The sequence below is a fragment of the Oryza glaberrima genome, chromosome 7 (assembly GCF_000147395.1).
Source record: "Oryza glaberrima chromosome 7, OglaRS2, whole genome shotgun sequence".
NCBI classification, from domain to species: domain Eukaryota; kingdom Viridiplantae; phylum Streptophyta; class Magnoliopsida; order Poales; family Poaceae; genus Oryza; species Oryza glaberrima.
Window position 1 is genome coordinate 21,610,657 of NC_068332.1, and position 25,330 is coordinate 21,635,986.

The window sequence follows — 25,330 nt, forward strand, 5'->3', positions numbered from 1 at the left end:
AGTTAGAACACGTTTTTACCAAGGAGCATGGAAATGAAACGTGAAAACACTGTAGAAGCCGAATATCCTCAGCACTTATCAGATACTAGATAATACAGCATTCCGTCCATGGCTGCTGTGCTTTTGTGCCTTGCTCTATTCTACTTAATCTACATTACACGAACAAAACCTTCTTCTACTGTAAGCTACAAGAGGAAGCTCTTGATCTGAATCGCTAGACAGTTTATGAACAGAGGCTCTAAGTTCTGAATCGAGAAGTTATGTAATCTTGTGCTTCTTCTGTAAGCTTGTAGCTTGTGTTACATACAAAGAAAAAGGGCAACTCCCAGCAGCGGATGTGAACCCGCTGCAACATGGCAGCCCGCACAACGGTATTTCTACCAAAGAATCGCCTATATGTTTACTCCGTTGAACCACTCCAAATTATAGCGGTTGGAGCTCTTGCTCAGGAACTGCTGAATCCACAGGTCTATATGCCGCTTGACCTCTAAATTTCTTTCTCCAGACAATCAGTACTAAAAGGGCCGATAAAGTCAGCAAAACAACTAGCAAAATTCCAAGCAGTATAGAGACTACATGATCTCGGAACCATGACCTGTAGAAATAATTACCGAATGTAAGTTCTCCAGCAGATGAAAATGCCAAGATTGATGCATCGATGCCGCACAAGAAATATTCAAGGGAATTGGTGAAAATGATTTTTCCTAATAGATGTGAGAATCTTGCTTAAGCACTTTGACAGATATTCAGGTTTTCCATGTTTGCCAGGAAGCCCCATTGCATACTACAACTACACGCTAAAGCCACTGATCAGTATAAGAATAGTGTTTGGGAGAGAGAACTTTATAGTTTATAATGGTATATCTCTAAACAGGCTAGTGTAGAGTGACATGTATCTACTTTTTCCCTGCAAAAAGGATGTCGAAGGGATGTTGCCTTGTCATTTTAGATCAGGATGAAAGCAGGGCTTCAATGAAAAGAAAGAGTTGAATTCCAATGATAAAGACAGAGCTTATTATGATAATATGGACTGTACAAGCTTTTAATGGCAATATAATCTTGGCAGTTATAATGGTGTTTGCTTACCTCTTGGATAAAGGCTGCACATTCCATTCAAGTAACTGATAACTGCCAAGATTTTCAGGCAACTGGACGTGATGTTGGGTCAACCGATAAATGATACCCTAATCATACATCAATGCAGTAAATCAATTATCTTTATAACAGATAGATTAAAGTAGTCCTCATGTGCAAGAGTGGATGCTACCATTGCTGTTGTATTAGTCATAGAATTAGAAGGTCCAGCTGGAAAAATCCCCCATCTGATTAGAGTAGAGTTTCCTTGGCTTGTAACATTCATAACTCGAACCTGTCAAACTCAAGAGGCAACTTTAACAAATCACTTCAAAAGAATGCTAGTGCTATCAAGATAGGATGGTGCAAAGCTGTAAACAATAGCAAGGATAGTGTCCCTCACGCATCACCTCCAAACAAAACTAGAAAAACCACAACAGCACAGACTATGGGTCACCCTTACCTGACGGGAGTCAATGTCCAGCTCTTTAGCTATAAGCTCAGCCAGCTCATGGAGGTGAGGTTTCAGGTTTGGATAAGTAACATTTATGGACATATCAACAGTGATTCGGCCAACATCAAATTCTGCAAGCAGGAGAAAAACCTTATTCATCAGCGCATAAAATAAAGCTAGAAATAGTGTGTATAGATGGCCAAAAGGCCCGCCCGGCACGGCCCGGCCCAGGCACGGCCCACCAGCCATCGGGCCGGCACGGCCCGATCGGCACTTCGTGCCGGGCCGGCACGGCCCATGGGCTGCGCCTCCCGCCCAGGCACGGCCCACCAACCGTCGGGCTGTGCCGGGCCGGCCCGAAGGCACGGGTAGCCCATCGTGCCTTTTTTTAAATAAGTCTATTTTTCGTCCCTCCTCTTTGGGCTGTGACATAATATATTGAAAATAAGTCTATTTTCCGTCCCTCCACTTTGGGCTGTGACATATATATAGTGAAAATAAGTCTATTTTCCGTCCCTCCTCTTTGGGCTGACATATATATAGGTAAAATAAGTCTATTTTACATCCCTATTCTTTCGACCGTGGCATATAATATGTCTATTTTTACTCCCTATTGTTTATGTGTCGGGCCTGGCATGCGGCCCATTGTGCCGTGCCGGCCCAACGTGCCAGCGGAGAGGCCCAGGCACAGCCCGGTGGTCGGGCCGGGCCAGCACGGGCCTGACCCTTGACGGGCTGTGCCGTGCTTGGGCCGGGCCTAAACGCCGTGCCATGGGCCGGGCCGTCGGGCCTCGGGCCTTTTGGCCATCTATAATAGTGTGCACTAAATAAAAATAATGATTTAAGTTATTAGGCAAGAGCTACCAAAACAAAATAACTAGGTGATTTCTAGGTAATTTAATTAAGTAGGTAAACAAAATTATTTGAGAAAAAAATTAGGTAAACAAAAATGAAATGGTGCAGATAAAAAATGGGGAAAGATTGGGCTGTCTGCACCCATTTCAAAGAAAAATTTGATCCCAATGAAACTTCTGGATAACATCCAAAGAAAGTACCCCAAAGAAGATGATAATAGTTGACCATTCGAAATTATAAAAATAGCAAATGCTTGTGATTCAACGTTCATAAAACATGACCACCAAAATGAAGAAAGATAGAGAGTAAATTTCAGAAAACTGCAATAATTTGGTCAATACTATAACTTTTCTACAACTTAAGCATAGTGTTTCACAAAACTGCAACAATAGCAAACAATTTTATTAGAAAACTGCAACTTTATCCCCCTATGTGCATATGACATGTGGGCCCAACTTGCCAGTCAAAGTTGCAGCTTTCTGATAAAATTCTACCTTATTGCCACAATTCTCTAAAATGACAAGCTAAAGTTGCAGCAAATCAATAGTTTTAACAAAATAGTTGTATAGGTAGGGCTGTACCAGGCAAACCACTAGGAGCAGGAGCTGGTGCCATATCTCCCTCTGAATCTGAAGGTGCTGATGAAGGAACTTCACTAATATGGAGCCTCTCCCACAACTCTGAACAGTTAGTTTTCCAAAAGCCAATCTTCTCATTGTGACGGTCATAGGTTACAAGAGTATTACGGACAACAATTCCTGCCAGTAAGATCATTATTCTTTAGACACTCAAAGCGGGCAAGGTTTCAAAGTACATAGAGCCATGCAAACTATTAGAACATTCATGTAGACTGTCTATAAATCAAATAAAAGGTCAAAATTAATATAAGAAAAGTATAAATCTCTCTAAAGATTGATCTGCTTGACTCTTTAAGGGATAGAGAAGAGAACAAAAACACCATACTTTCCTTTTAGAGACAAAAGAGTGCATAAATACAACAAGCAGCCAAGGTCTATTATACTGTTGGCAGAAAAAAAATTTCTTGGTACAATACCGTATGTTGGCTTGCAACCGGCAATTAATAAAGAGAATGCCTCCTTTGTAGGCTCAACCACTTTTAGAGTTTTAACTGATAATTCCATGAACACTTTGCTTCTAACCTCAAATTTTCTGAAATCAGGAATAACTCTTAAGGATGCTTGTTTTTGGATTGTTCACAGATAATTGCATGTTTGTTATCTATGAAAAAAATAGAGGGTTTATGCATTCTTATATTCATAAAATGATAAACAATGTTGGTATTTCACAGCCATGGTCTTCGGATTACACACCAATCATTGCGTACTTGCACACGTAAACTATTGGATTACGAAATTGAATAAGTGCAGCCAAGAAATTGCCATAGTGATGAAGGAACAAGCTACACTGACACAAAAGTTACCTCAGATTATATCTAAAAAATATTGAAAAGTGCATCAGCTGGTTATGCTGAAAAAGATAAGGAGACCATTGTTATATAGTAGTATTTTCTACAAAGAGAGTTACTTGGTTTTCTACTCAAGTTTCCAGCAGACGCGAGTGTATAAGCTGGTCAAAGACTCATAGTACAGGTGCAAATGTTATTCAGCATACACTAGTAACAAGTTATATGCGAATAAAGTAGAGATAGTGTAGTCAGATGATATAAATAAAAGAAGTCCAATGGAAATTTTCTTGAAGTTCCTCGTAAGAGACCAAGAGTTGAAGATCTTACCCCCTAATAGTGTTGTCGGATCTTTTCCATTCTGAAACACACCCAAGCAATAAGCCCCTTCAACCTTTGAATGCTTTATTTTGAAACCGGAAAGAAGAGAAGACAAAACATGAACTCAACAACAGGCAAAGCAAAAAAATAATGGGGTGTCATAATTCATCAGAACAGGTCTAAGCTTGGAATTTCTCATACCCGGAACAAATAGTTTTCAGGTGAAAGCGAAAGCTTCTGCCCATTTCCAAATACCATGTCAACATCTGGAAATACCTCTGATAATTGGGAGACGTTCCTGAAGGTAAAGTGATAAGATAAGAACATTGATGATGAAAACAAAGGGGGTAGAAATTGTTATCATGGTGCAAAAGTTACCTTCCAGCACCTGCAAAGCAGATGTCTTTATAATTTGGATCTGGGCCACGGATTTTCTTCAGAGAATTTACTTTATTTGTCACCTATCCATTAAAAACATAATTATTCCAGCATACTTTTCCAGGAGTGTCCATTTTAAAGATTTCCATTTTCAGGAATGACAATGAAGAGCTGAATAAAAACAAAATGAAAAGAATCTGCAATGCGACAACCAAGATAGCAGAAAAGGTGCCAAACAGATTGGCTCGTACACATGCAAAACCAGGTGTTGCCAAAGTAGGAGTAAATTTTTCTGTCTTAACATCTGAAACTAGACAGGTTAATTGCAAAATTGGCATCTAGGGAAATATATTAAATATAAAATAGTAAAGTAGCATAGCTAGCAGATGGTAAAAGCAATTCAAAAAAGGTAAAAGTGGAGGAGATATCATTTGATAACTTACAGCATCTTTAAATGCAACAAATGCTTGTTCAGGCAGGTAAGCATATGTGGTTCCACTATCTAAGACAGTGCCATGTTTGCTGTTGAATATCTTTGGGTCTAACCGCAATGCCTTTCCGGCAACATGTATTTCCTTTAACTCAATGTTGTAATACGGGCTGTTGACAATCCAAAATTAATAAGGAAATGTATTAAATATACAGAACATTAGAAAACCTTCCTCCAGCAGGCTACTAAAAGAATCTTCAGTCTGGTGTGGAAAAAACAAAAATGTATAATACCTGCGGACAGGGTTTGAATGAGAGAAAACCATGTCAGGAGGAGCAGGCATCCCACCAAGTACCATAGTACCACCACCAACATCCATTCCACCATAGCACAGAGAGAATGAATCACTAATGACACCCTTCTCAACAAGCTGATCCATTATGCTAAGTTGACCACGGCCCAGCCCCATAATACCATCAGCATGTTGACTGAACAAATCTCCTGTTTCGGTGTTTTCACAGCCAAAAACAGCACGCTGTGGCTTAAGTTCACTTTCTTTGCCAAATGACATAATGTCCTCGCCAAGCACACCACTGCTGGAGCTCATTTCAGCATACTGCCTCTCATAAGTGCATTGACTCCTCTCATTATCACAAGTACAATCAACATTGCATTTTACTGGTGAATATGTACTGGAGAGATCAGGTTGGAATCGTGGATCCTACAACATGCCAAACTTTAGTGTATACTAGAGAAAGTTGATTTCTAGATAGTTAAAAAGGAAACTTCAAGTGGGAAAAGGTGATTTTCTCAATGGGTATGATCAAATACACATCTTAACTTTTTTTATCACGTAAGATATACATCGCATTGGAGAAATCATGCCAAAATATTGTCACACTGTTTGTACACACATTAATATAAATTAAATAGTATAAATGCTTAAACTTTTACATGTGCCTCAATGATGTTAGGTGATTCACTCTGCAAACATGACATAGAATAAGAGGATGGTACAACAATGGTGCCATCTAGAATCTAGAAAAATCACAAGTTATGATAAGAATGATACAATTGTGTCAAAAAGATGCAACTATGCAAGTGACAAGAACAGTTCTTTTTAGAATCAGGTTATGGGCTTCCCATTAGTTGTGGACTCCTCTATTACTTATCACCAATAGTAGCAATCTACAACTGATGGAAGATTTCCAAACTACTCAGATTATACAGGACTACAAGAGAACAGTGGCCTGACTAACCATGCAAACAGTTGCCCAAGAAAAGGCTGGGTATGTAGCAGAAAGAAGTGAAAAATACAGTAACATATTTGCCTTTTCATATGGATATGTTTTCTATGTGACGTTTGAATCTAAAGCCCAAAATTCAGAGAACGATAAGGGAGCAACAAACATCAAATTGCATAGCAATACCAGATGTGTATTCTGGACATGGCAGTGGGTTTACTTGGTAGGAAAATTGGTGTTAATACAAATTGTTTCCACTGCTTTGCCATAAACAATCCAATACACTTCCCAAATCTATTGCCTGATAATTGTCAGCACTCAGGAAAGACATGGGACTCATTTGGCATGGAGAAAAAACAAAGAAGAATCGACTAACTGTTGACAACCAGGAACGCCAATGGTTTGAAAACAAAATGGTGCAAAATTTGGCTAAAATGATGGCTATCAAACAAATAGTAATTCTTGTTGGTTGTGACCAAGATTGGCATGGGCTTTGTTGGATGTTGACCTCTATTAAATTCTGAGGCATTCACAATTGAGAAAAAAAGAAGCTACATCATCGTCGCTCGGTTAGTTTTAATATACCCTGCAGGTTGTGGAGGTGCTCTTTGCGTACCATACACTTTATCCACATCGTATAGCTGGAACTTCCGAACCTATCCAAATGGAAACGTGTATTTTCCAAGACTTTGAATTTTGGAACAATAAATGTCTATGCACACACCCAAGCCCGGCAAAAATGTATCATTTGCACTGGAGTCAATTGTCCAACCTGAATGGTCAAGCGACAGTTTGACATATGGGAATCCAATATCCATACACGCGACCATCACCAATCCTAATTAAACCGATCGTCACACACAATTCAAACAGGTAAGCAGAGAATTTGAGGAATCCAGGCCGACCTGGTGGTTGCCGCACTGCTCGCAGGTGGCGCAGGGAACGTAGGTGACGGTGCTCCCGGAGTCCACGATCAGCGCGAACTCCTGCGAAGGCGTCCCGATGTACAGCCTCGTCGTGTAATACCTAAACCAGCACGAACAACACGCGGCGACATCCAGCCTCAGATCCAACCACGCAACCCCCCCCCCCCCCCCAAGAAAAAAAAATTTGGGGGAAATTATCGAGAGAGAGAGAGCGGAGGGCAAAAAACGAACTGTACCGACCCGTTGGTGAGGAGATCATCGTGGAGGCGCATGCGGGCGTTGGGGTTGTGTCCATCGCCGAGGCCGCGCCTGGCCGAGGAGGCGGGGAGGCGGGTGGCGTTGGGGTAGGCGAGCGTGAGCGGGAGCACCAGCGGCGGCCGCGCGGGGCCGGCCCGATCGGGGGATCCCGCGGCGGCGGCGGCGGCGGAAGCGATGAGGAGGAGGAGGACCACCGCGGCGGCGAAGGGCACGAGCGAGCCGAGCCGACGCGACCGGCGACTCGCCATGGCGAGGACTCGTCGCGCCGAGCCGAGGAGGAGGAAGGAAGGGGAAGAGAGCTGAGCGAGCCCGAGAGGGCGACGACTTGTTGGAGGAGAAGGCGAGGGGTAATCCGGTAATTCTCGCGTCGCCGGCCGGTTCACGCAGGTCCGGGATTAGTATATTTTTGGTCACTGTGTGGGAGATGCCTCGGGGGCGTGGCACCGGCTGACAGGTGGGGGCGGCCTCGCGTGGGTCCCACCTGTCGGTGGCTCAGATCATCCCGATGCGTATAACTGTATTCCTTTTTGCGCAAGTGGCGGTTTTTTGTTTTCCTAGTGAGATTGGAGGGGAAGAGGAGAGTGGCGTTGACGAGACGAGCGGGGTGCGTGTGGGCCCCACATGGAGGCCACCAGACATGCGATTTGTGAAAGAGTTCGTCTCATCATCCTAAAAAACGTGCTTCTGCTCATGCGTTCCATGCTTATCTAGCTCATATCTTTGCATCCTTAAATCGTGCAAGATTGTAGGCTCCGCAAAGTAATCAGAAAGGCTTGCATCTTAAGCTGTACAAGGAAATTGCAGTTTGCAAAGCAAGAGATTAGTTCAGAAAGGTAAGGGAAAAAAATATTCTACTACTCAAAAGCGCCAGAGCCCAGAGGGCGAATTAAAATGGAGCCAATCTTAGTAGTTAGTCACAGAAGACTGAACATGGAGAATATTCAAAACAGGTTAGGTACACGCAACAGTATTCAACTGGATACATGTAGCAGGACAAAAAAAAAGTCTCTAAAATCGACCGGCTTCTCACACGACCAGCCTTGGAAGATCAAGATCTACACCAGTTACAGCTACAAAATCCACTAGAGTATATCTAAAGGTTACATCTGGGGTCTGAACTCTGAACGAGATTGATAGCCAGATTGTGCTTTATCATAACCAGCGTAGCATAGCAAATGCAAGTTATAACCTTGGTAGTGAAGGGTGGTAACCAGAATAACCCGAATAGCTACTCGAAGTAGACTGCCCTGCTGCATCGTTGTAGCTTCCGTAGCCGCCTGCTGTTGGCGGGGCACCAGGTCCACCATAAGCTACTTTGAACTGATTCGAGTTGTATGATGCAGGAGCTACTGAGCCTGGTGTGTACTGGTATGGCTTTGAGGCACTGTATGGTTCGCTGTAAGAAGCATAAGCAGGAGGATCATATGTTGCAGAGGGTGCAGTGTAATGGTACCGATCTGCATGTCCATATCGATCAGGATAGGAAGGCATTGGTGGAGGGGGCCGCTGCCAAGTACCAGCCGGGCCTGAAGGTCTGCGACCAGCTGAACCAACAGGATTTGGTGGCCTGCGAGCAGCTGAATTGCCGAAAGTGCGAGGCTTCTTTGCATTATGGCGCCCAGCTTCCAATGGCCTTTTCTCACCCTTAGATTTTAGCTCAGCAACACGCTTCTGGAGAGGTCCAAGAGGATAGTCCTTCTGAAGCTTATACTCTTCAATGCATTTTATTACAGCCCTCAATGCAAGTAGTTCCCGAGTCTTTGGGTCATCCTGAAAAAGGATACAAACATAAATGTAAAACCAGAAAAGAAGATTGGGAAACAGACATGAAATCATTCAAGTACGAAGTAATATACAATAATCTACAATGTTCAATAGTACTATCAAGTAGAAAAGCAGTTGACAGTCAACCAAACAAGTCCGCACTGCATTACAGTCATAAGCACTAAACAGTGGATGTTGAAAGTAAATTTCCATCTGCGAAGCAAGATGAATTCAATCCAATAATCCTCGCAGCAATAACCAACCTTGCAACAATGATTCCTGACTTCAATTGTTTTGTTTGTATGACTACTCACAAATTGCTGGTCCATTTGCACTACGCTTAATAGTATACTTCCTTGGTGAAACAGTACAGTGGATGAACTGTGACCTAAACATTGGGAAATTATCCCCATCTCAAACATGGTGGAAAGACCATACCTTCAGAGAAGCCGCGTTGCCGTCCCCATTATTGCCAAGTGAATCTTTTAATTCCTCCACATATGTCTTCAGCAGAGGTGCAGGAGGGAAGCTCTCAGAAAGCCCAAAGGCATGTATAAATTGAACTGCATCAATTTGCCTGTGTCTATTAACCAATTCCTTGATAATATCTGCAAAATATTGTCAACAGAAGGATCATAAATTTCCAAACTTATGCAAATTACCAGGTTTTCACATAAAGCAGGAAGGTTTCAATTCCCTAGAAAGCTCTGTGGCTTAGTAATAAATCAGGAATGGCTGTGGTCTGGTTTAAGGGATGTGAACGCCTTGTGGCATTCTGAGGGGATACCAACCTGGTATTCTCTCATTAAGACAAAGGGAGCGACAAAGCTCAGCAGTCTGCTTGCGACGAGAGACGGCAACTACAAGCTTGCATAGTTCATCCTCGTCAAGCACCGAATCAACATTAAATGTTGTAAGAAGCTGCAGGAATGCCTGTGCTTCCAATGAGTAGCCATCAGAAGCATCGAGGTCAACCTCAGCTAGCTTACTCTTCCACTCTTCTGCAATCGCCTTGGCCAGCTCCCTAATTTCAGAGCTCCAAGGGTGGTTGTCACCTGGCTCCTTCGTAGCTAGTGCAGGTGTTATAGCTTCCATCAAAATAATGCAGCTTCTACGCTGGCCTTGGAGAATAATCTGTTTATTCCCAGGTGAACTAGTATGGTCAGATGGGAAGAAACCCTCCAAGGAACCAAGCACAAAGCGTGCAGGGTCAGTAGCACATCTTAGTGCAGCAGAAAGTTCATCACGAAGGCTAGAAAGTTTTTTCCAATTTTCTGAAAGAAATTTCAGAAGGCCTGCTGTATCCATCTGCTCACAAAGTTGCTTCAATACAGGACGTGGCTTAACATCAACAGGTGAAGCTTCAGATGGTTCACCCAGCCCACTAGCAGTTGTATTCTCCTCTGAAGCACACAATGCATTCATGTCATTGGTTGAGGTTCTTACCTTTTTATCTTTGCTTCCATTGGCATCAAGTATACCAGCAAGCTCCACCTTATATTTTTGTCGCACCTCTGAAAGGGCAGAGACAGCTGTATCCCTTAGCTCCTGAAACTGGTTCAGGAAAGCACGCTCTTTTGCAGAAACATTAGCTTCCTTCTCTGCGATAAGCCTACAGGATTCAGCTTTCTTTTCTTCTAATGCCTTCTGCTTCTCTGCAAGTTCATCGCACTTACTTTTGTACGACTTCTCAAGGTTCAGGAAATGTGCTTTGATATCTTCCCAATTGATGCCGTTTTGCAATTGCAAGGATGTTTCTGTGTGAGATTTCAGCTTGCCAAATACTTCAGCAAGCTGTTCTAGCAATGGAATTGTTGACTCAGAACTACCAGAAATGTGAGAAGTATCTTCTGTGGCCATTTTTCAACAAATGATGACCTGGAGAAATGTAGGATTAGAACCAAAGTTAAAAGGAGCTAAGTATTATGTTTTATATATAGAGGTACAGATCACGTTATAACTAGCATGTCTATGGAATTTATTGATGTACCATTGTTTCCAAAATAGAAAGCATGGACAAATAAAGAAATAAACTAATACCATAATACGGCAATAGCACATTACAAAAGTACAGCCCAAAGCCAAAAGGTCAAGTGAAGATCGGAAAAGTTGAGAATATATAAGTCCTAGGAGTATTTAGCTTCTCTGAGATAATATGAATCAATTGGTAAAAAAAATGGTCTGCAAGTTCTAAGTAATTGCAGTAACTCGTAAAAATATGAAGGCAAAACAATGTTTTAAAAAGCAGCCACACAGACCGCTTATGCGGCCATATAAGCGTAACAGGTCATCAGACCTTGCCGATTATTGCTGTACGGTGCATTTACAAGGTTAAGCGGGCCACATATTCGGATATGTGGCCTGCTTACCGTGTAGGCAATTTGGCCTTATGGCTTAGGTACCCTTTTGTGTTCTGCCATAGTGCCATTAGTATTTGCTATTTGCTCTATCCTCTATGAACTATGATGGTGTGATCAGAAGTTTGGAACCTATAATATATATAATGTGTGAATCACAACATCTTTATTGCTAATTTACTGCATTTATGTTTTTGCTTCATTACATTGAGTCAGTGACTTAAATTTTGGTCATCCTTGGGTCCTCTTTGGTAGTTGGTTCTTCATGAGTCTTTCCTCTTTACTGATCCTTTAAGCCTACGTTCATTATCCATAAATAAATAAAGATGGATCAGATGTCAATAATCTGTCTTGGTATACGACTTTAAAACCGCTTAAAAGGCCACTTTCCGCATAAGCTCTGCAAGGTGGAATGACCACATTGCACCGCTTACCACTATTTAAAACATTGAGGCAAAATCAATACAATATATTCTAACTTTACAAATGAGAAGCATGTTTTAGCAAGGAAGGAAAACAGTGCCTAGTCATAAACGTTGTTTGGTTGTTTCCTGGACTATGAAATCAGTTTCTGTACAACGATTTTCAATATATTTTTCATATAATCCTGTTTGGTACTTGCAACCGACCAAAGTATAACTAAAACCAAATTTGTAGAAAAATCAGAATATTGTGGTTAAAGCTTTTAACAAAATTAATGCTAGAAGCTTTTAACAGAAAGTGCAAATCCAATCCTTGTTCTGGCTGGCTAAACATTAGATCATGAGGACAATCATTTCAGCATTGACAGTTTCCACCACTGTACATACTGTTTCACATTAAATATGATGATCCCTGAAGAAGAAAGCACGACATTGAAGTGGACATTGTTGTGTCCGCATCTAGTATTAATTTTTTTTCGCGAACACGCCAAAGGATTGCACGTAAATATATTAGAAGGGAAAAGAGGTTTTTTACACAACGCAATCAAGTGTCCGCATCTAGTAGACGATTTCAAAACGTGGGAACCAAAGCTCTCATTGCCAGTGCGTGCCTTACTGTTTATGGCGTTATTTCTGCGGGAATTCATCAAAACTAATCTAACAATTCCACTGTTGAAGGATTCTGAGAAATCATGTCAACATTGCCATATAATCATAGCTGCGACCTATTTTTTACATTCTTCTGTGTACAGTTTTTTGTCAGGGGCGAACCAACTTGGGACATGGGGTTCAGTTGAATCGCAAACTTTTCGGGGAACAAATAAACTCTTACTTGTATTAAGGTTAAGGCTCTGAAATTAAGAGAAGAGCCTCTTCCAGATCTAGAAGAGAAGCTAGGGTTAACGAACGCACGCAAGCAAATTCCAGCCAAAAGTAGTCCCGCTGGGAGAGAGAGAGATGAATCAGATAGAGGATGTGGATGCTCACCAGGATCCCCTCTCCTGCTCTGCTCGGCAGATGGAGATCGCCGCCCCTCCCCTGTTCAGCAGCGAGACGGCGCAACGAGCGGAGGAGACGAGACGGGAGATTTTCTTTTACGCCAGGGAAGGGGAAGATACTCGTGGGTGCGTCGGGCGAGCCGCCGAGCAGCGGAGGCAGACCGCCGGCGATGGCGAGGCGCCGAGAGACGACGGGCGAGGAGATGCCTCCGAGGGCCGCGGGGAGGATGCGCGGCGTCGGCGCGGTGGGGCGGCGTCGGGGGCTACCGGACTAGGGTTGGGTTCGCCGGAGCCTGCGCCCTGAGAGGCTTGGGATGGGGATGCATTCTGTGGCTAACATGTTACGGTGAGATTTGCTTCGGCCCAATCAAGGCCTACACGCCTTACACCACGCAGAAGCCCAGCTGCGTAGGCAGCGCCATCTTAATGGGAAAAGGTTTAATGCGCTTCCCTCAACGTTGAATCTGATTGTATCCCTGGAACCGATATAACACTTCTCAAACTATTAATATCAGTGAAGAACGACTTGGTCGGTAATATTGATGGTGTTTCTCGCAGACATAGCATCCACATGAAATGTCAATCATCACATAAATTAAGAAATGGAGTGGAGCCCACATGTCCTCCTCTCTCCTTCCTTCTCTACCCCTTCCGCTATCCCTTATTTTCTTGACGGCAGAACGGCAATGAGAGGTTGAGGTGAGGCAGCAGGGCAGTGGCGGGCACACACAAATCGGATGTTAAGGTGGACTCCAATTCCCTGTTGGCAAGCATTGTCATCATCCATTTCTTCCTCCTCCTTACTCCCTTTCCATCCATGGTAGAGGAGCAACGACCGACAGAATGCCTCTTCTGCTCTTCATCTCCTTGTCGATTTAGAGAGAGGACGAAACTGGACCAGTCGAAACAAAGAAGGCAAAGTTGGCCTGAAGGACGACATGTTCTAGTGGTCCAATAGGTAAAGACAAAGATGGGTGGTGGCAACGACCTAGGGCGTTGCCTCCATGTGGATGGGTAGGTGAGTTTGATCTCGATATGGCTCATCGATCGCCACCTCCGCTGCCTCTCTTTTCATGGAGCTCAAACTCGATGGGGTCGCGTTGGGGCGAGCATGATGTCTTCATCAACTTTGACCATTATCCATACAAGATACAAGAGTCATGTAAAATGAAAACTAGGTCAATGCACCATGTAGATATCACGTCATCGAAAACCATATTAATACAACAGAGGGAGTCATTTTTCACGGATTTTAATAGTTGAAGGACACGTTATACACGGTTTTATCATTGAGGGATCTGAACAATATTTGACCTATAGTTGAGGGGAGTGAAACTGGGCCTTTTCCATCTTAATATGGACTGTGATTTGTTTCGGCCCAAGTAAAGCCTAAAAACGCTATGCACCATGGGCCAGCACAGGAAGCAACATCATAGGGCGGGGAGCGCTAATGCGCGACTGACCGCGTGCCGCTGCCCCCGCGCGGTGCCCCCTAGTACTAGTAGTACTACAGTACTACTACTGCTATAATACTACTACTAGTACTACTTTTATACTACTATTAGTACTACTGTGTTTTTTGGTTTTTATATGTATATATTTTTTATGTATAAAAAATATACACATATACAAACTTTATATACAACATGTGCAAACTTTGTATACGTACATATTAAAAAATTGAAAAAACCATAAAACACATCATGTGTATACATATACAAGTATACAAACTTTATATACATACGTGTATACAAACTTTATATATGGTGTATACAAAGTTTTTATAGGTATGTATACAAACTTTGTAGACGTTTGTATAAAATTTTGTATACGTATATGTTATGAAAAACCGAAAAGGAAAAAAAAAGGAAAACTGCAAAAAACGAGAAAGAAAAAACGAAACAGAAAAAAGGAAAAAAAATCGCGCGGGCCCCACCCTGCGCGCTGCCGCCACCGCGGCCCTCTCCACGCGCGCCACGTTCCTCGCCGCGCGGGAGGGCGCGCGCGCGGTCAGTCGCGCATTAGTATTTTCGTCATAGGGCCTGTGAAAAATGTCATCCGAAAAATGCCTGAAACATGTACTACAGTCTACAGTTGTGTGTATGAGTCCACGAACATTGAGAGTTTAGATGGGGCAAAAACTTTTTAGCCCATGTCACATCGGATGTTTGGACGCTAATTTGGAGTATTAAACATAGACTAATAAAAAAACTAATTTCATAAATGAGAGCTAATCCGCGAGACGAATTTTTTAAGCCTAATTAATCCATAATTATCAAAAGTTTACTGTAGCATCGCATGGTCAAAATTATAGCGTAATTAGACTCAAAAGATTCGTCTCGCGAATTAGTCCAAGGTTATGAAATAGGTTTTGTAATTAGTGTATGTTTAATACTTTAAATTAGTATCCAAACATTCGATGTGTGGAAACCAAACAGGCCTGGAGCCACCTATCGTGTTTACGCAGCAGTAGCCTGTAGCCGCCAAGGAAAAGCCCGCGAGGCGTGACCCCGCGATGCGCATTCTCACGGATCGGCGGTCGCCACAGGACGCACGCTCGCCGGTTCACACCACGTTGCGACATGTCATGATGCGACGTAGAGGAAAAAGTATACCGGAGGTCCCATCTTGCCACCGAATTACAAAATCATCTCTCAATAAAAAACCAGATACAACATATCCCTCATCTTACAAAACCAGTGCAAACGAGGTCCCTCAGTGATATTGTCGCCTGTTTTAATTGATGTGGCGCCTCATTTGATTAAGTCTTCATCCCACGTGTATTGACCTGGCGCTTACGTGGTTATTCGATAAAAAAAATAAAATAACAAAAAGGTGGGACCCACTTGTCAGATCACTTCTTTCTTTTCTCTCTTCTTCCTCTCATTCTTGTGTGCGGGGAGGAAGGGCAGAGAAGGGCTCGCGACTCTGGCGGCTGTGGGCCGGCGGCGGGTGGCTCCCAAGAACGCCGGTGGCGGCGGTAGTGCGGACAGTTTGAGGGGAGAGAAGACTAGAGGAAGCTCAGCGCCTGCACGGCGACAACACGGCATTGTGGAAGAATGGCGGCCGACAGAGATGAGCTCGACGTCAGCGGCAGCGGCACCGAGCCCGTGAATTGGGAGCTCGAGAGCCGGTTGGCGGGGAAGCGGGGATAGGAGTGGCAGGGAGCCAGTTGCGCCTGCCTCACTAGTGATCCTCCCCGCCATGTCAGAGACGCCGCCGCCGCCGCCGGCAGGCTTCTCTCCGTCAGCCCCTCCTCCTTGTTGCGTTGTTGATGCCACGCCGCCGTCGCTCAGCTCCTCTTCACTTGCCGCCAACGGTCTCCGCCGGCCCTCCTCCCTGCTGCGTCGGTGACACCGCAGCTGCCCACGCCCCCGCTAGTCGGTGAAAAGGCTGCAGCAGCGGGTTCATGGTGGAAAGGCGGCCACGGCGCTCACCGGCGGCTGCCGCACACCGTCTCCGCAACGCTGGCCACCTGTCTTCGCCACAAGCTTTGCGGCGAGGAGAAAGAGTGGAGAGGGAGAGAGAGAAAGAGAGAGAGAGGAGAGTGAAAGAGGAAGAGAGAGGGGGAGGGGAAATAGTCGCTGATATGTGGGGCTCACGTTGGATAAAACCGGGTTTAAAACCATCTAAGGATCTAAAGTGATCCGGTTTTGTAAGTTTAAGGATGTCATATATCTAGTTTTTCGGTTGAGAGACGATTTTATAATTTAGTGAGAAGATAAGGGACATTTGGTGTACTTTTTTTTGCAACGTAGACGATGTTCCCGTTTTCTTCAGGGCTCTAGCCCATGAGTCGAGTGGCAATTAGGTGGCTCAGTCGACCTAAAACAGTGGTGGCCTTCTTGAATTGGGCCCGTAGCGGAGTGTGGACTTTGAATTTTTGCTCGGCCCCTGCCTCCCCGTTCGGCCGTTCCCTATTGCTGATACCCTGTAGTTACGCTCGGGCCCTCGCTGCACGAGGCATTTCAATTGCTGCAATATCGGAAAACCGCGGGCCGCCACGAGGACAGGAGCATGGATTCATGGAAGCCACCGCTGGCGACCACCGGATCGAGTTTCCCGTACGAGGGAAACACGGGAGGAGGCGACCTCATGACGAGGAGTCAGGCAGGCAGCGCGACGAGCTGGATTGCCTCGGCTCTCCCTTGACCGGCCGAACCCACATGAACCACGCGCCCCCGCAGCGTTTCCGGACCGTCTCGCGCCGTCGTGCGTGCGTGTGTGCCTCGCTCTCTACTTTGCTTGCCAAGCGGGCACCAGCAGCAATGTGAGCCTTTCTTTTGCTCCTCGGGAACAGCGGCACCTCCTTGCACGCGTTCCTGTCCAACACCCTGGCAAACTCTCCCGGAGTTCCTAGTATCCAGCTCAGTTTATCACTTTCACCAATGCACAAGTGCACATAGAGGCATGCAGATTGATTAGAACGAACTCAACGCTTTACCCTAACTGTAAGGGGCAATCACGTGTTGTAGCAAAACATTCTGAGAGGCTGAACCCCTAGTACACGCATACAAAGTGCAGTCAGCGACGACCTTATTGTTTATCACACTCTCACCTGAGCAAGCAACTTGTCTCTAGTTTGTCATCAAGCCGTGCCTCGGTTGACGGCCGACCTACTATACATCTTCGACGTGTCCATGAATCCCTGGGGACGAATTTCCCACGCAAAGCGCCGGTTCTTGTCTGCTTCTCCGATTGCAACACCCGCACGATTCGTGCTAGTCAACCATCGCATGCCGCTCGCATGAGTGACAGTGCAGCTGTGCAGGCCCCAGCGACCAAGCTGGCGCGGCGCGGCACAGACCAACGGTCAAAGGCGCAGCGGCCGCCAGCACGCACGGGCACGGCCGTACCACGGCACGTCGCCCCGCGCCCCCGCCCGCCCTCCTGCAAAACCTCGCCGCGGCCCGCACGCAATCGCTCGTTGCCGCCCCCGCCTAGGTAGGTAGCCCGAGCGGCGCGCGCGCGGGACTCCGGCAAGGGAACCCGCCCCCTGTGTGGCTGTGTCTCGGCCACACGGCCACGTTTCCGACGCAGCGCACGGGCGCGCGTGCGTGTGAGGCGCGAGACGGGCGAGCAGCCGTTGAATCCTCGGACCCCGGCCTCCTTGACCTGCACCGCGTGCCGCCATCGTGGAAGCCAACCAGCCCAATCCACCACCACCGCCAACACCAACACGCAAGGTCCAACGTCGTGGTGCGCGCGGGGGAGGTGGTTGACCCGGGGACGGGACGGGACAGTGCGGCTCGGGTGGGCAGGAGACGTTGTACTGCCGAATCGCGAGCGCTTTTTTACTGTAGGCGTCTTCCGCCCACCAAATCACGAGCAGATCTTACCGGATCGTCTGGTGCGCAGCGTGGCGGGGTCAAAGATCTCGTAACAGCGGCCGTGATACGTGTGGATGAACGAGCGGGACGCACCGGATTCGGAGAGGAGTCTAAAGCTTTGACTTTGTGTTTTGTTCTTGGAGAGTCAAAAAATACTCGGGCACGTTACAAGTGGACGCAACATACACTTGCAGTCCTGTACTCTTGTTCTGCTTCCTCCTGTGCGATGGAATGGATAGTGATCTTTTTTGCGATAAGATTTGCAGGTAGGCGCACGGCCCTATCGCACGGAAGTTCAGTTTACAAGTCAAATTGTCTGTTCAGTATATCAGCGCTACGCCCTTTTTTTCAGACCAGCACTAGTTGTCAACTCGACATTTGGGCTCTCTCTAAAAAACAACTCGTCATTTAGGCCTTGTTACATGCAGGTGCATGTCTGCATTGCTCCAACAAAGACGGCAAGAAGTTAGACGCTGGCGATATGGCAAACAAAGAATGGGATGCGTCTATTTTTCTCGGTCATGACCCATCCGCAAACTTTGAACCAATAGCAGAATTTGAAGCCTCTACGCGATACTGCACACGACTTGCAAACTACATTGCGAATAACGCCCTCGCTTTTGACATAAGAGAGGTGAACTGTTTTCCTTTTGGACTTGTGGAAAACAGGAAAGCAAGAGAAAGAAGAACACACGCAAAAGCATGATGGTACAGTCAGGAAAGTATGTTGGTCCGTTTGCAGCACTCAGCAAAGACCTGACGACCGAGCCGTGTGCAGGATCGTGCTTCGGTCTGGCATTATTCAGCAGTTCACTTTTTTTAAGCTAGCCTGGTTAGTTTAATCAAGTGTCAACATCTCAGAGAAAAGATTATCTACTCGACACTTGCGCTAATAATTTAAAAGACTATAATCAAATGCACTTGAAGAATTTTTTAAGGTGAAAGCAGTAGTTGTTGAGAGATGGCGAGAAGCCGAAAGCAATCCAGTCTCATCCTTATACGGTCATGAGCTAATAATGCGGCAAATTTACCCTCCTTTGCTTGAATCTCCCAACATAGAAGCTACAACAAACTCCCATGAAAACCTTCAATGAAATGGTTCAGCAAAAATGGAAAGGCTACAGGCAGGAGAATCAGGAAATGCAACTGATCGCTACGCACTAAAAGCTGTCCAGGTCTGGCCAATAATTGGAACAAGATCTTGCGCAGGACTCGTACGGTTTTGGAGGACAGGTTAAATTATAATCACATTCCTGATACAGACAAACAGTACTACTAGTGGTAACCTCTTACATCAACACTTTCTTCCGTTCGTTCTGCAGTTCTCTCCCTCACATCAGAGGTACCCTCTTGCCACTAACTGACAGAGTTGACAGCAACCATCAAAATTAATTCCAAAAATAACAGATAAGTGTTTTTAGGTGGAGGCATCCGGCTTCTACTACTTCAGATTCTTGGACACGGTCCAACGACGAGGTGGGGATTTGACCGACTATTCGGACCGTCGCGCCGGAGTCCAGTGTGGGAGCGCCGGGCTGAAGTGGCTGGACACGACGCGCGAGTCGAGCAGCTCGACGATGGGCGGGAACGTGACGCAGCGTGGCACCTTGTACTGGTTGATGGACGCGCCGCGGGAGATGGCGTAGTCCATGAGCTCCTCGAATGTGCCCGGGCGGACGACCCGGATCTCGAGCGGCCCAATCGAGCCGTCCGCGACGCGGCTCTGCCTGTACACCGTGTTCAGCGCCTCTTCCATCTCGAGGCAGCACCTGCCCAGCGTGTCCGCGTCCACCACCGTGGCGCCGGCGCCCTTGGTCAGGAGCTCCCAGTAGATGACGTAGTGGCCCGGGATGCGCTTGGTGCACGCTTGGCTGGTGTACTCCACCACGGACGCGCCGTGCGGGCGGAGCAGCGCCGACGCGCGCTCCACGGCGCGCTGCAGCTCGGCCTCGTCGGTCTTGTCGGACTCGATGGAGAGGAGCACGTTCTTGCGGCGCACGAACCTGAACTGCGGCGCCGCGTTGTGGAACCCCGTCACGCGGAGGACGTCGCCGACGCGGTACCGGTTCAGCCCGGCGTAGGTGGTGATCACCAGCTCGTACTCGCGCCCCACCTCCACGCGGGCGAGGTCCACGAGCTGGGTGGCGTCGCCCGAAGCCGCGCCGGTCTCGTCCACGGGGAGGAACTCGAAGTAGCCCATGTTAGGCATGATGGTGTAGGACACCTCGGAGGGGTCGCACATGGGGCGGAGGTTGAGGCCGAAGTAGCACTCGGATGACGCGTACATGGTGCACGCCATGGGAAGCCCGCCGCTGTAGAACTCCAGGGTCGGGATGTACTGCGCCATCGCGCCGGTGACGATGACGTCGAGGTACTTGGTGTTCGGCCACACGCGGGTGATGATGCCGGCCCAGTCGCCCTTGGAGCACTCGGCGCGGATGAGCTTGGCGAGCTCGGGGTCCGGGAGGAGGATGGCGGCGACAGCCTCGCGCACCGACGGGTCGGTGACGCGAGGGGTGAGCTCGCCGGACTCGATGTCGTCGGCGAGCTGCTCCCAGTTGAGCTGGAGGAAGCGGATGGCCCGGAGGAGGCCGGAGGCGAACACGGCGCCGAGGCGCAGCACGTCGTTGCGCTGGCACAGGCCGCACACCATCTGCGCGTACATGCTCTGGAACGCGTCGGCGCAGAGGATGGCCGCCGTCGGGCTCGTGTAGTTGTGGTACGGGTCGTACGGCCGGTTCTTGAAGTGGTCGCTCTTGTAGTAGCTCGTCAGCACGGGCCTCGCCGTCAGGCCTCCCGGCGTCTTCGTCTCCGACTTGACGAACAGGAAGTAGAGCCCCTTCCCCTTGTCAAGCCCAGGCACATACCTATGCAATGATTCATGGCCATTAATCATCATCTGCTTCTTGTACGTGTGTGTGCTATCAGAATGAGACAATGATAGGAGTAGTATCAACTTACAAGTTCATGACCGGCATGAGGAGGCTGTAGAGCAGCTGACGGCGGTCGAGCTCGTCCATGATGGTGGGCATCAGCTTGCGCTCGCCGGCCGACGTGCCGGAGCTGGTGAGGAACTCGGAGACGGGGTGGGTGGACAGGATCGGCGAGCGGTCCCCGTTCGCAATGCGCTGGATGTACGGCTGCAGGTCGTCGTACGACACCACCGGAACCTTGGCCCGGAAGGCGGCGCGGTCGGTGGCGCCGTCGAGGCCGCACTTGGTCAGGTACTCCGTGCCGGCGTTGCGGCCGAGGATCTCCCCCAGGACGCGCTCCTGCACGGCGTCGACGTTGGTGGTCATCTCGTCGATGAACCGGAGCTTCTCGACGTCGCCCTCCTTCACCGCCCCCGCCGCCGGGGTCCGGAGTGCCGTCCCGGTGGTCGACACATCAGTCATCACCGCCATTGCCTCTCAACCCCGAACAAGAAAAAAAGCCCAAGGAATGCTCTTGCTAGCTTAGCTTGAGCTAGTAGTAGCGAGAGGAAGAGGCGTCGTGTGAGAGCCGAGGCGAGGCGAGGAAGGCGAGGGACAAGGAAATGTTTTGTGTTGGTGGTGTGTGGCCTGAGTCGGAACGCCTTCGAATGGCCGGGTATTTATAGAGGGCGAGGCGAGCTGCTGGTCACGGGCGAGGAGGAGAAGAGCTAGCCGAGAAGAAGGACATGGGGTGACGTCAGTGGCTGTCGGTCCACGGCGCGGCAACGGCGGGGCCCGGTGTCCCGTCGGGAGGTGGACAACGGCCGGCACGGTGGGGGCGGCCGGGGCCTCCACGTCGGATCTCACACTTAAAACCGGCGGAGACGTGGCGGCTAGCTGGCCGAAGCCAAGCCAAGCCGACCCGAGCAGTTTCACCCTTTCACTTCACCACGCGGTAGTAGTTACTAGTAGTAGTTCATTGACAGATGCGTGGACGGTGTATGTCTCGTGCAACTTGGTCGTCGGGTTGGTGTAAGGTCGGCCGGAAGCGTAGACTAACGGACGCGATTAACAAATTACTAGTATCGGGCTTGATCTGTTTCGCGTTGCTATCGGCGATAGATTCTCTGATGAGAGAGAGAGAGAGAGAGGCAGAGGCGAGCACGGCAGAAACGCTGCCCGAATTTAGCAGAGCCCGCGCCTCTGCGAACTGCTGAATCGAAGGCAAAATCCCTGTCGCCTCTTTGCCTGCCTCTTCTCGAACATGGCCTGTCCGTTTCGTTTGCAAGGGGAGAGGGAGGAGCTTAGGCAGCCAGCTAATACTGGCCGAGCGAGCGAGTGAGAGCCAGGCCTTATCCCCGACTTTCTCGCGCGCAAGCCTTTGTCGAGCCGCTTTTAGCTCGACACGGAATTCCGTGCGCCACGGGCATACTACCACGCGAAACGGAGGACGGATCGAGCCGACCGATGGATGGATGCAGCGCACACGGCGCGGGCAGACAGGTCACAGGCGCACGTACGTAAGCGGGCCACGAGCTCGGCTGATTCGGGAAAGGCGATACCAAACTTTCCCTTGGGACGCGACGGGCGCGCGCACCCAACCGATCGCGGCGGAATCACGGAACGGCCGCGCGCCAGCCGCTGATGGCGCGCGTGCGCGGCTAACCTGGCCGGCGGGCGGCGAGAGCGAGCGAGCGAGCGAGGCAGCCGCATTCAATGAATCTTTGTGGTTGGGGGAGGTTAGCTAGCTAGTGAGAGAGCGAGCGCCGGCCGTGTGCTGGGAGAGGGATTAGACTAGAGTTCACCTCAGGTTACGGGCTGGCGGCCACGTGAAGCCGTCGCAAGTTGTAACATGGTCAGGGGGGGAGAGGAGATGATAGGTCGACGGGACTGGCCATCCCTGCCTGCCTGCCTGGATGGGCGGGATGGGATGGGATGGCAGTCAGTCAGATATTCTTTGTGCCAATCACTCGCTCACTCGCCGCGCGAGGTTGTGTGTGTGTGCTGCATGATCCGGCCGGGATCCGGTTCGCGTTAAAGGAAACTTCGAATCACCGCCCTGCCCGCACATTTTTATTCGCAACTGCGCAATGGAATATGGCATGGCTCCCGCCTCTCGCCGCCCTGTCGTTCGAGAAGATACCCCGTCGGCTGATCAGGCCCCCGCCTGCCTGCCTGCCGGCGCCCCCCGCGCACGCGGCTCGTGCGCGCAAGCAGCAGGTGGTTTTGACGTGCACCGCCCACTCCCGCGCGGTTGCCGCCCTCGCTTCTGCATGATTGATTACGGGCCGGGTCGAATAATGCAGAGTGCGTTGCGTGAGCGTGGCGTGGTGCGCCGCGCGCGCGCGAGACCGCCGATCTCGTCGTTGGGTTGGCTGCACCGCGTCCGCCTCCGCGCGCGCGCGCGCGTGCAACCGATCGCGTACGTACACCACCACACACCGAGACGAGAGGGTTAGCCTGTTTCTGACCGTGCGGCGTGCGGGGTTGGCAGTGGAAGGGAGGAGCTAGAGCTGTGACGACGCTGGTGGTGCGTGTTGCGGCTGCGTGCCGGCCGGAGACGGAGCAAGTGCCGGGAAGCTTCCCCTTTGGCTGGACAGGGGGAGACGCCGAGACGGGCGCAAAGCGGGGGTTGGTTTCTGTCACGTGAACCAGAAGGGGGAGAGAACAGACGTTTGTTAGACCCTTTTTGTCCACGCACGCCCGTGCTGCCGATGCCCCGGAATTTCTCGGGGGACGACGACCCGGTGACCCTCTAGCTCGTGATCATGACGGTCGTTTTGGCAGCTCCTCCTTTGCTTTGCCCCTGCCACTGGCCTCTGTAAGACTGTAAAGCGTCGTTTGCTGTCAAAAAAATATACTGCAAAGTGGAGAAAAGAAAAGGGAGGCCGTGTGTTGTGTTTTGCATGGTGTTAGGTACCGCTGCTCCTGCTGCCGCTTTGGACTTTGGTCGTGTGCAGACTTGTTAACCTTTTGTTACAGGTAGAATCATTTGGGACCGTCAAAAAGAAAAGAACATTATCTACCCCCGCATCAGCAAACGAAGCCTCGGTTGTGATCCGTGGTGATGATTCGATCCATATGTCCTGAGCATGTGGAAATTGTTTAATTGGAGCATCATTAACCCGGGGAAGGAATTAATTTGGACTTGACAGCAAAAGTTCTCGTACGAAGTTACTTCCCGTTTACCATGACAAGCAGCTTGAGCTAGCCTTTCTATTAAGCTACCATTTCCTGTTACAATGGAATATATTTGCTGTTGGTATGGTTGCTAGATCGAGCGTTATATTTGACAAAAAAAGGTTAGTCTGCACCGAAAGCTGAGTCTAGACTCTAGAAATGTCTAACCGTAATTCCTCCTCTCCCATGACTGAGATGAGTGCGATTTTTTTTATCGGCGTGTCAAAATCATCCTGATAACGAATAAGGAATAACACGGGAAATTCTGTATGCAGATCCTTCTCTTCAGAAAGATTATTCTGAAGAAGATTACAAATCTAATCCAAACATCTCGAGGAAAACCTATGCAGATTGAAAATGCATACCACTAGCACTTCATGTCTAACTGCACATCTCGCATGCTTAGCGATGTGCGCATTTCGTGATTGACTCGACGGCAATCCCAAGTTAGAAATCGCGAGGTAACCATGCGAGTAGTTCAGAGTAATCAGGCTTACCAACCAAGCCGGTGATTGGTGAAGTCCACTTTGACTGATCATATGGTTTGGCACGAACAATTACACAATGACAAATTGACAACCAAGATAACTTTGTTTTCGAAGCGAGATTTTGGACCAAATAGTAACTATCTAACCCCATATAATACGCTTAACGATGTCATTATCGATCGCGACCATATATATGCATGCAGAAATAGAAAAAGACAGCACCGCACGCTCCCTCCACACTAGCATGTAGTTAATTCGAATTTGACGAACGATGCGTCGTTCGTCGACATTGCTTCATCAGACACTTGTCGTCGCGCCGCTGGTTAACCATGGGGAAAATTCGTCGTCAGAAAGCGATAGAAATTTTTGAAACCTAGCTAGAAAGCGATAGAAATTGCCTGGCTAGTTACATGGTACAAATGTACGACGTCGGACAACTTTTTCTGTAGACTGTGTACAGTGGAAGCATCGTCAGACTCCTGTGACTAATTAATTAGCACGCTTGTTCATTCCTTG

General features: G+C 48.1%; 3 protein-coding genes across 3 annotated transcripts; all 3 read right to left on the reverse strand.

Moving 5' to 3' along the window:
• Positions 1-30: 30 nt before the first annotated feature.
• Positions 31-7,696, reverse strand: LOC127779888 (aspartic proteinase 36-like). Its single transcript, XM_052306808.1, has 12 exons — positions 7,346-7,696; positions 7,085-7,205; positions 5,229-5,656; positions 4,949-5,105; positions 4,506-4,588; positions 4,329-4,425; positions 4,137-4,209; positions 2,965-3,141; positions 1,538-1,659; positions 1,268-1,369; positions 1,087-1,184; positions 31-595 (listed from the first exon to the last, which is right to left on the reverse strand). The coding sequence occupies exons 1-12, from the start codon at positions 7,609-7,611 to the stop codon at positions 424-426; spliced, it is 1,896 nt and encodes a 631-aa protein (XP_052162768.1). The 5' UTR covers positions 7,612-7,696; the 3' UTR covers positions 31-423.
• Positions 7,697-8,270: 574 nt separating this feature from the next.
• On the reverse strand, positions 8,271-13,276 carry LOC127780004 (FRIGIDA-like protein 3). The gene is made up of 4 exons (XM_052306947.1): positions 12,894-13,276; positions 9,919-11,005; positions 9,566-9,735; positions 8,271-9,133 (listed from the first exon to the last, which is right to left on the reverse strand). The coding sequence occupies exons 2-4, from the start codon at positions 10,985-10,987 to the stop codon at positions 8,546-8,548; spliced, it is 1,827 nt and encodes a 608-aa protein (XP_052162907.1). The 5' UTR covers positions 10,988-11,005; positions 12,894-13,276; the 3' UTR covers positions 8,271-8,545.
• A 6,178-nt stretch (positions 13,277-19,454) lies between these two features.
• LOC127780430 (indole-3-acetic acid-amido synthetase GH3.8) lies at positions 19,455-21,791 on the reverse strand. The gene is made up of 2 exons (XM_052307336.1): positions 21,196-21,791; positions 19,455-21,101 (listed from the first exon to the last, which is right to left on the reverse strand). Exons 1-2 carry the CDS (start codon positions 21,636-21,638, stop codon positions 19,727-19,729), a joined length of 1,818 nt encoding a protein of 605 aa, XP_052163296.1. The 5' UTR covers positions 21,639-21,791; the 3' UTR covers positions 19,455-19,726.
• Between the last annotated feature and the right edge of the window lie 3,539 nt (positions 21,792-25,330).

Excerpts from the sequence above, each read along its gene's own strand:
- LOC127780004 (XM_052306947.1), bottom strand. The coding sequence starts at position 10,987 with ATGGCCACAGAAGATACTTCTCACATTTCTGGTAGTTCTGAGTCAACA. Across the intron at positions 9,736-9,918 it reads TCTTAATGAGAGAATACCAG|ATATTATCAAGGAATTGGTT; the intron begins GTTGGTATCCCC and ends AATATTTTGCAG. Across the intron at positions 9,134-9,565 it reads GCAACGCGGCTTCTCTGAAG|GATGACCCAAAGACTCGGGA; the intron begins GTATGGTCTTTC and ends ATCCTTTTTCAG.
- LOC127779888 (XM_052306808.1), bottom strand. The coding sequence starts at position 7,611 with ATGGCGAGTCGCCGGTCGCGTCGGCTCGGCTCGCTCGTGCCCTTCGCC. Across the intron at positions 5,657-7,084 it reads AGCAGTGCGGCAACCACCAG|GATCCACGATTCCAACCTGA; the intron begins GTCGGCCTGGAT and ends GGCATGTTGTAG. Across the intron at positions 5,106-5,228 it reads CATTCAAACCCTGTCCGCAG|CCCGTATTACAACATTGAGT; the intron begins GTATTATACATT and ends GATTGTCAACAG.
- LOC127780430 (XM_052307336.1), bottom strand. The coding sequence starts at position 21,638 with ATGGCGGTGATGACTGATGTGTCGACCACCGGGACGGCACTCCGGACC. Across the intron at positions 21,102-21,195 it reads CTCATGCCGGTCATGAACTT|GTATGTGCCTGGGCTTGACA; the intron begins GTAAGTTGATAC and ends ATCATTGCATAG.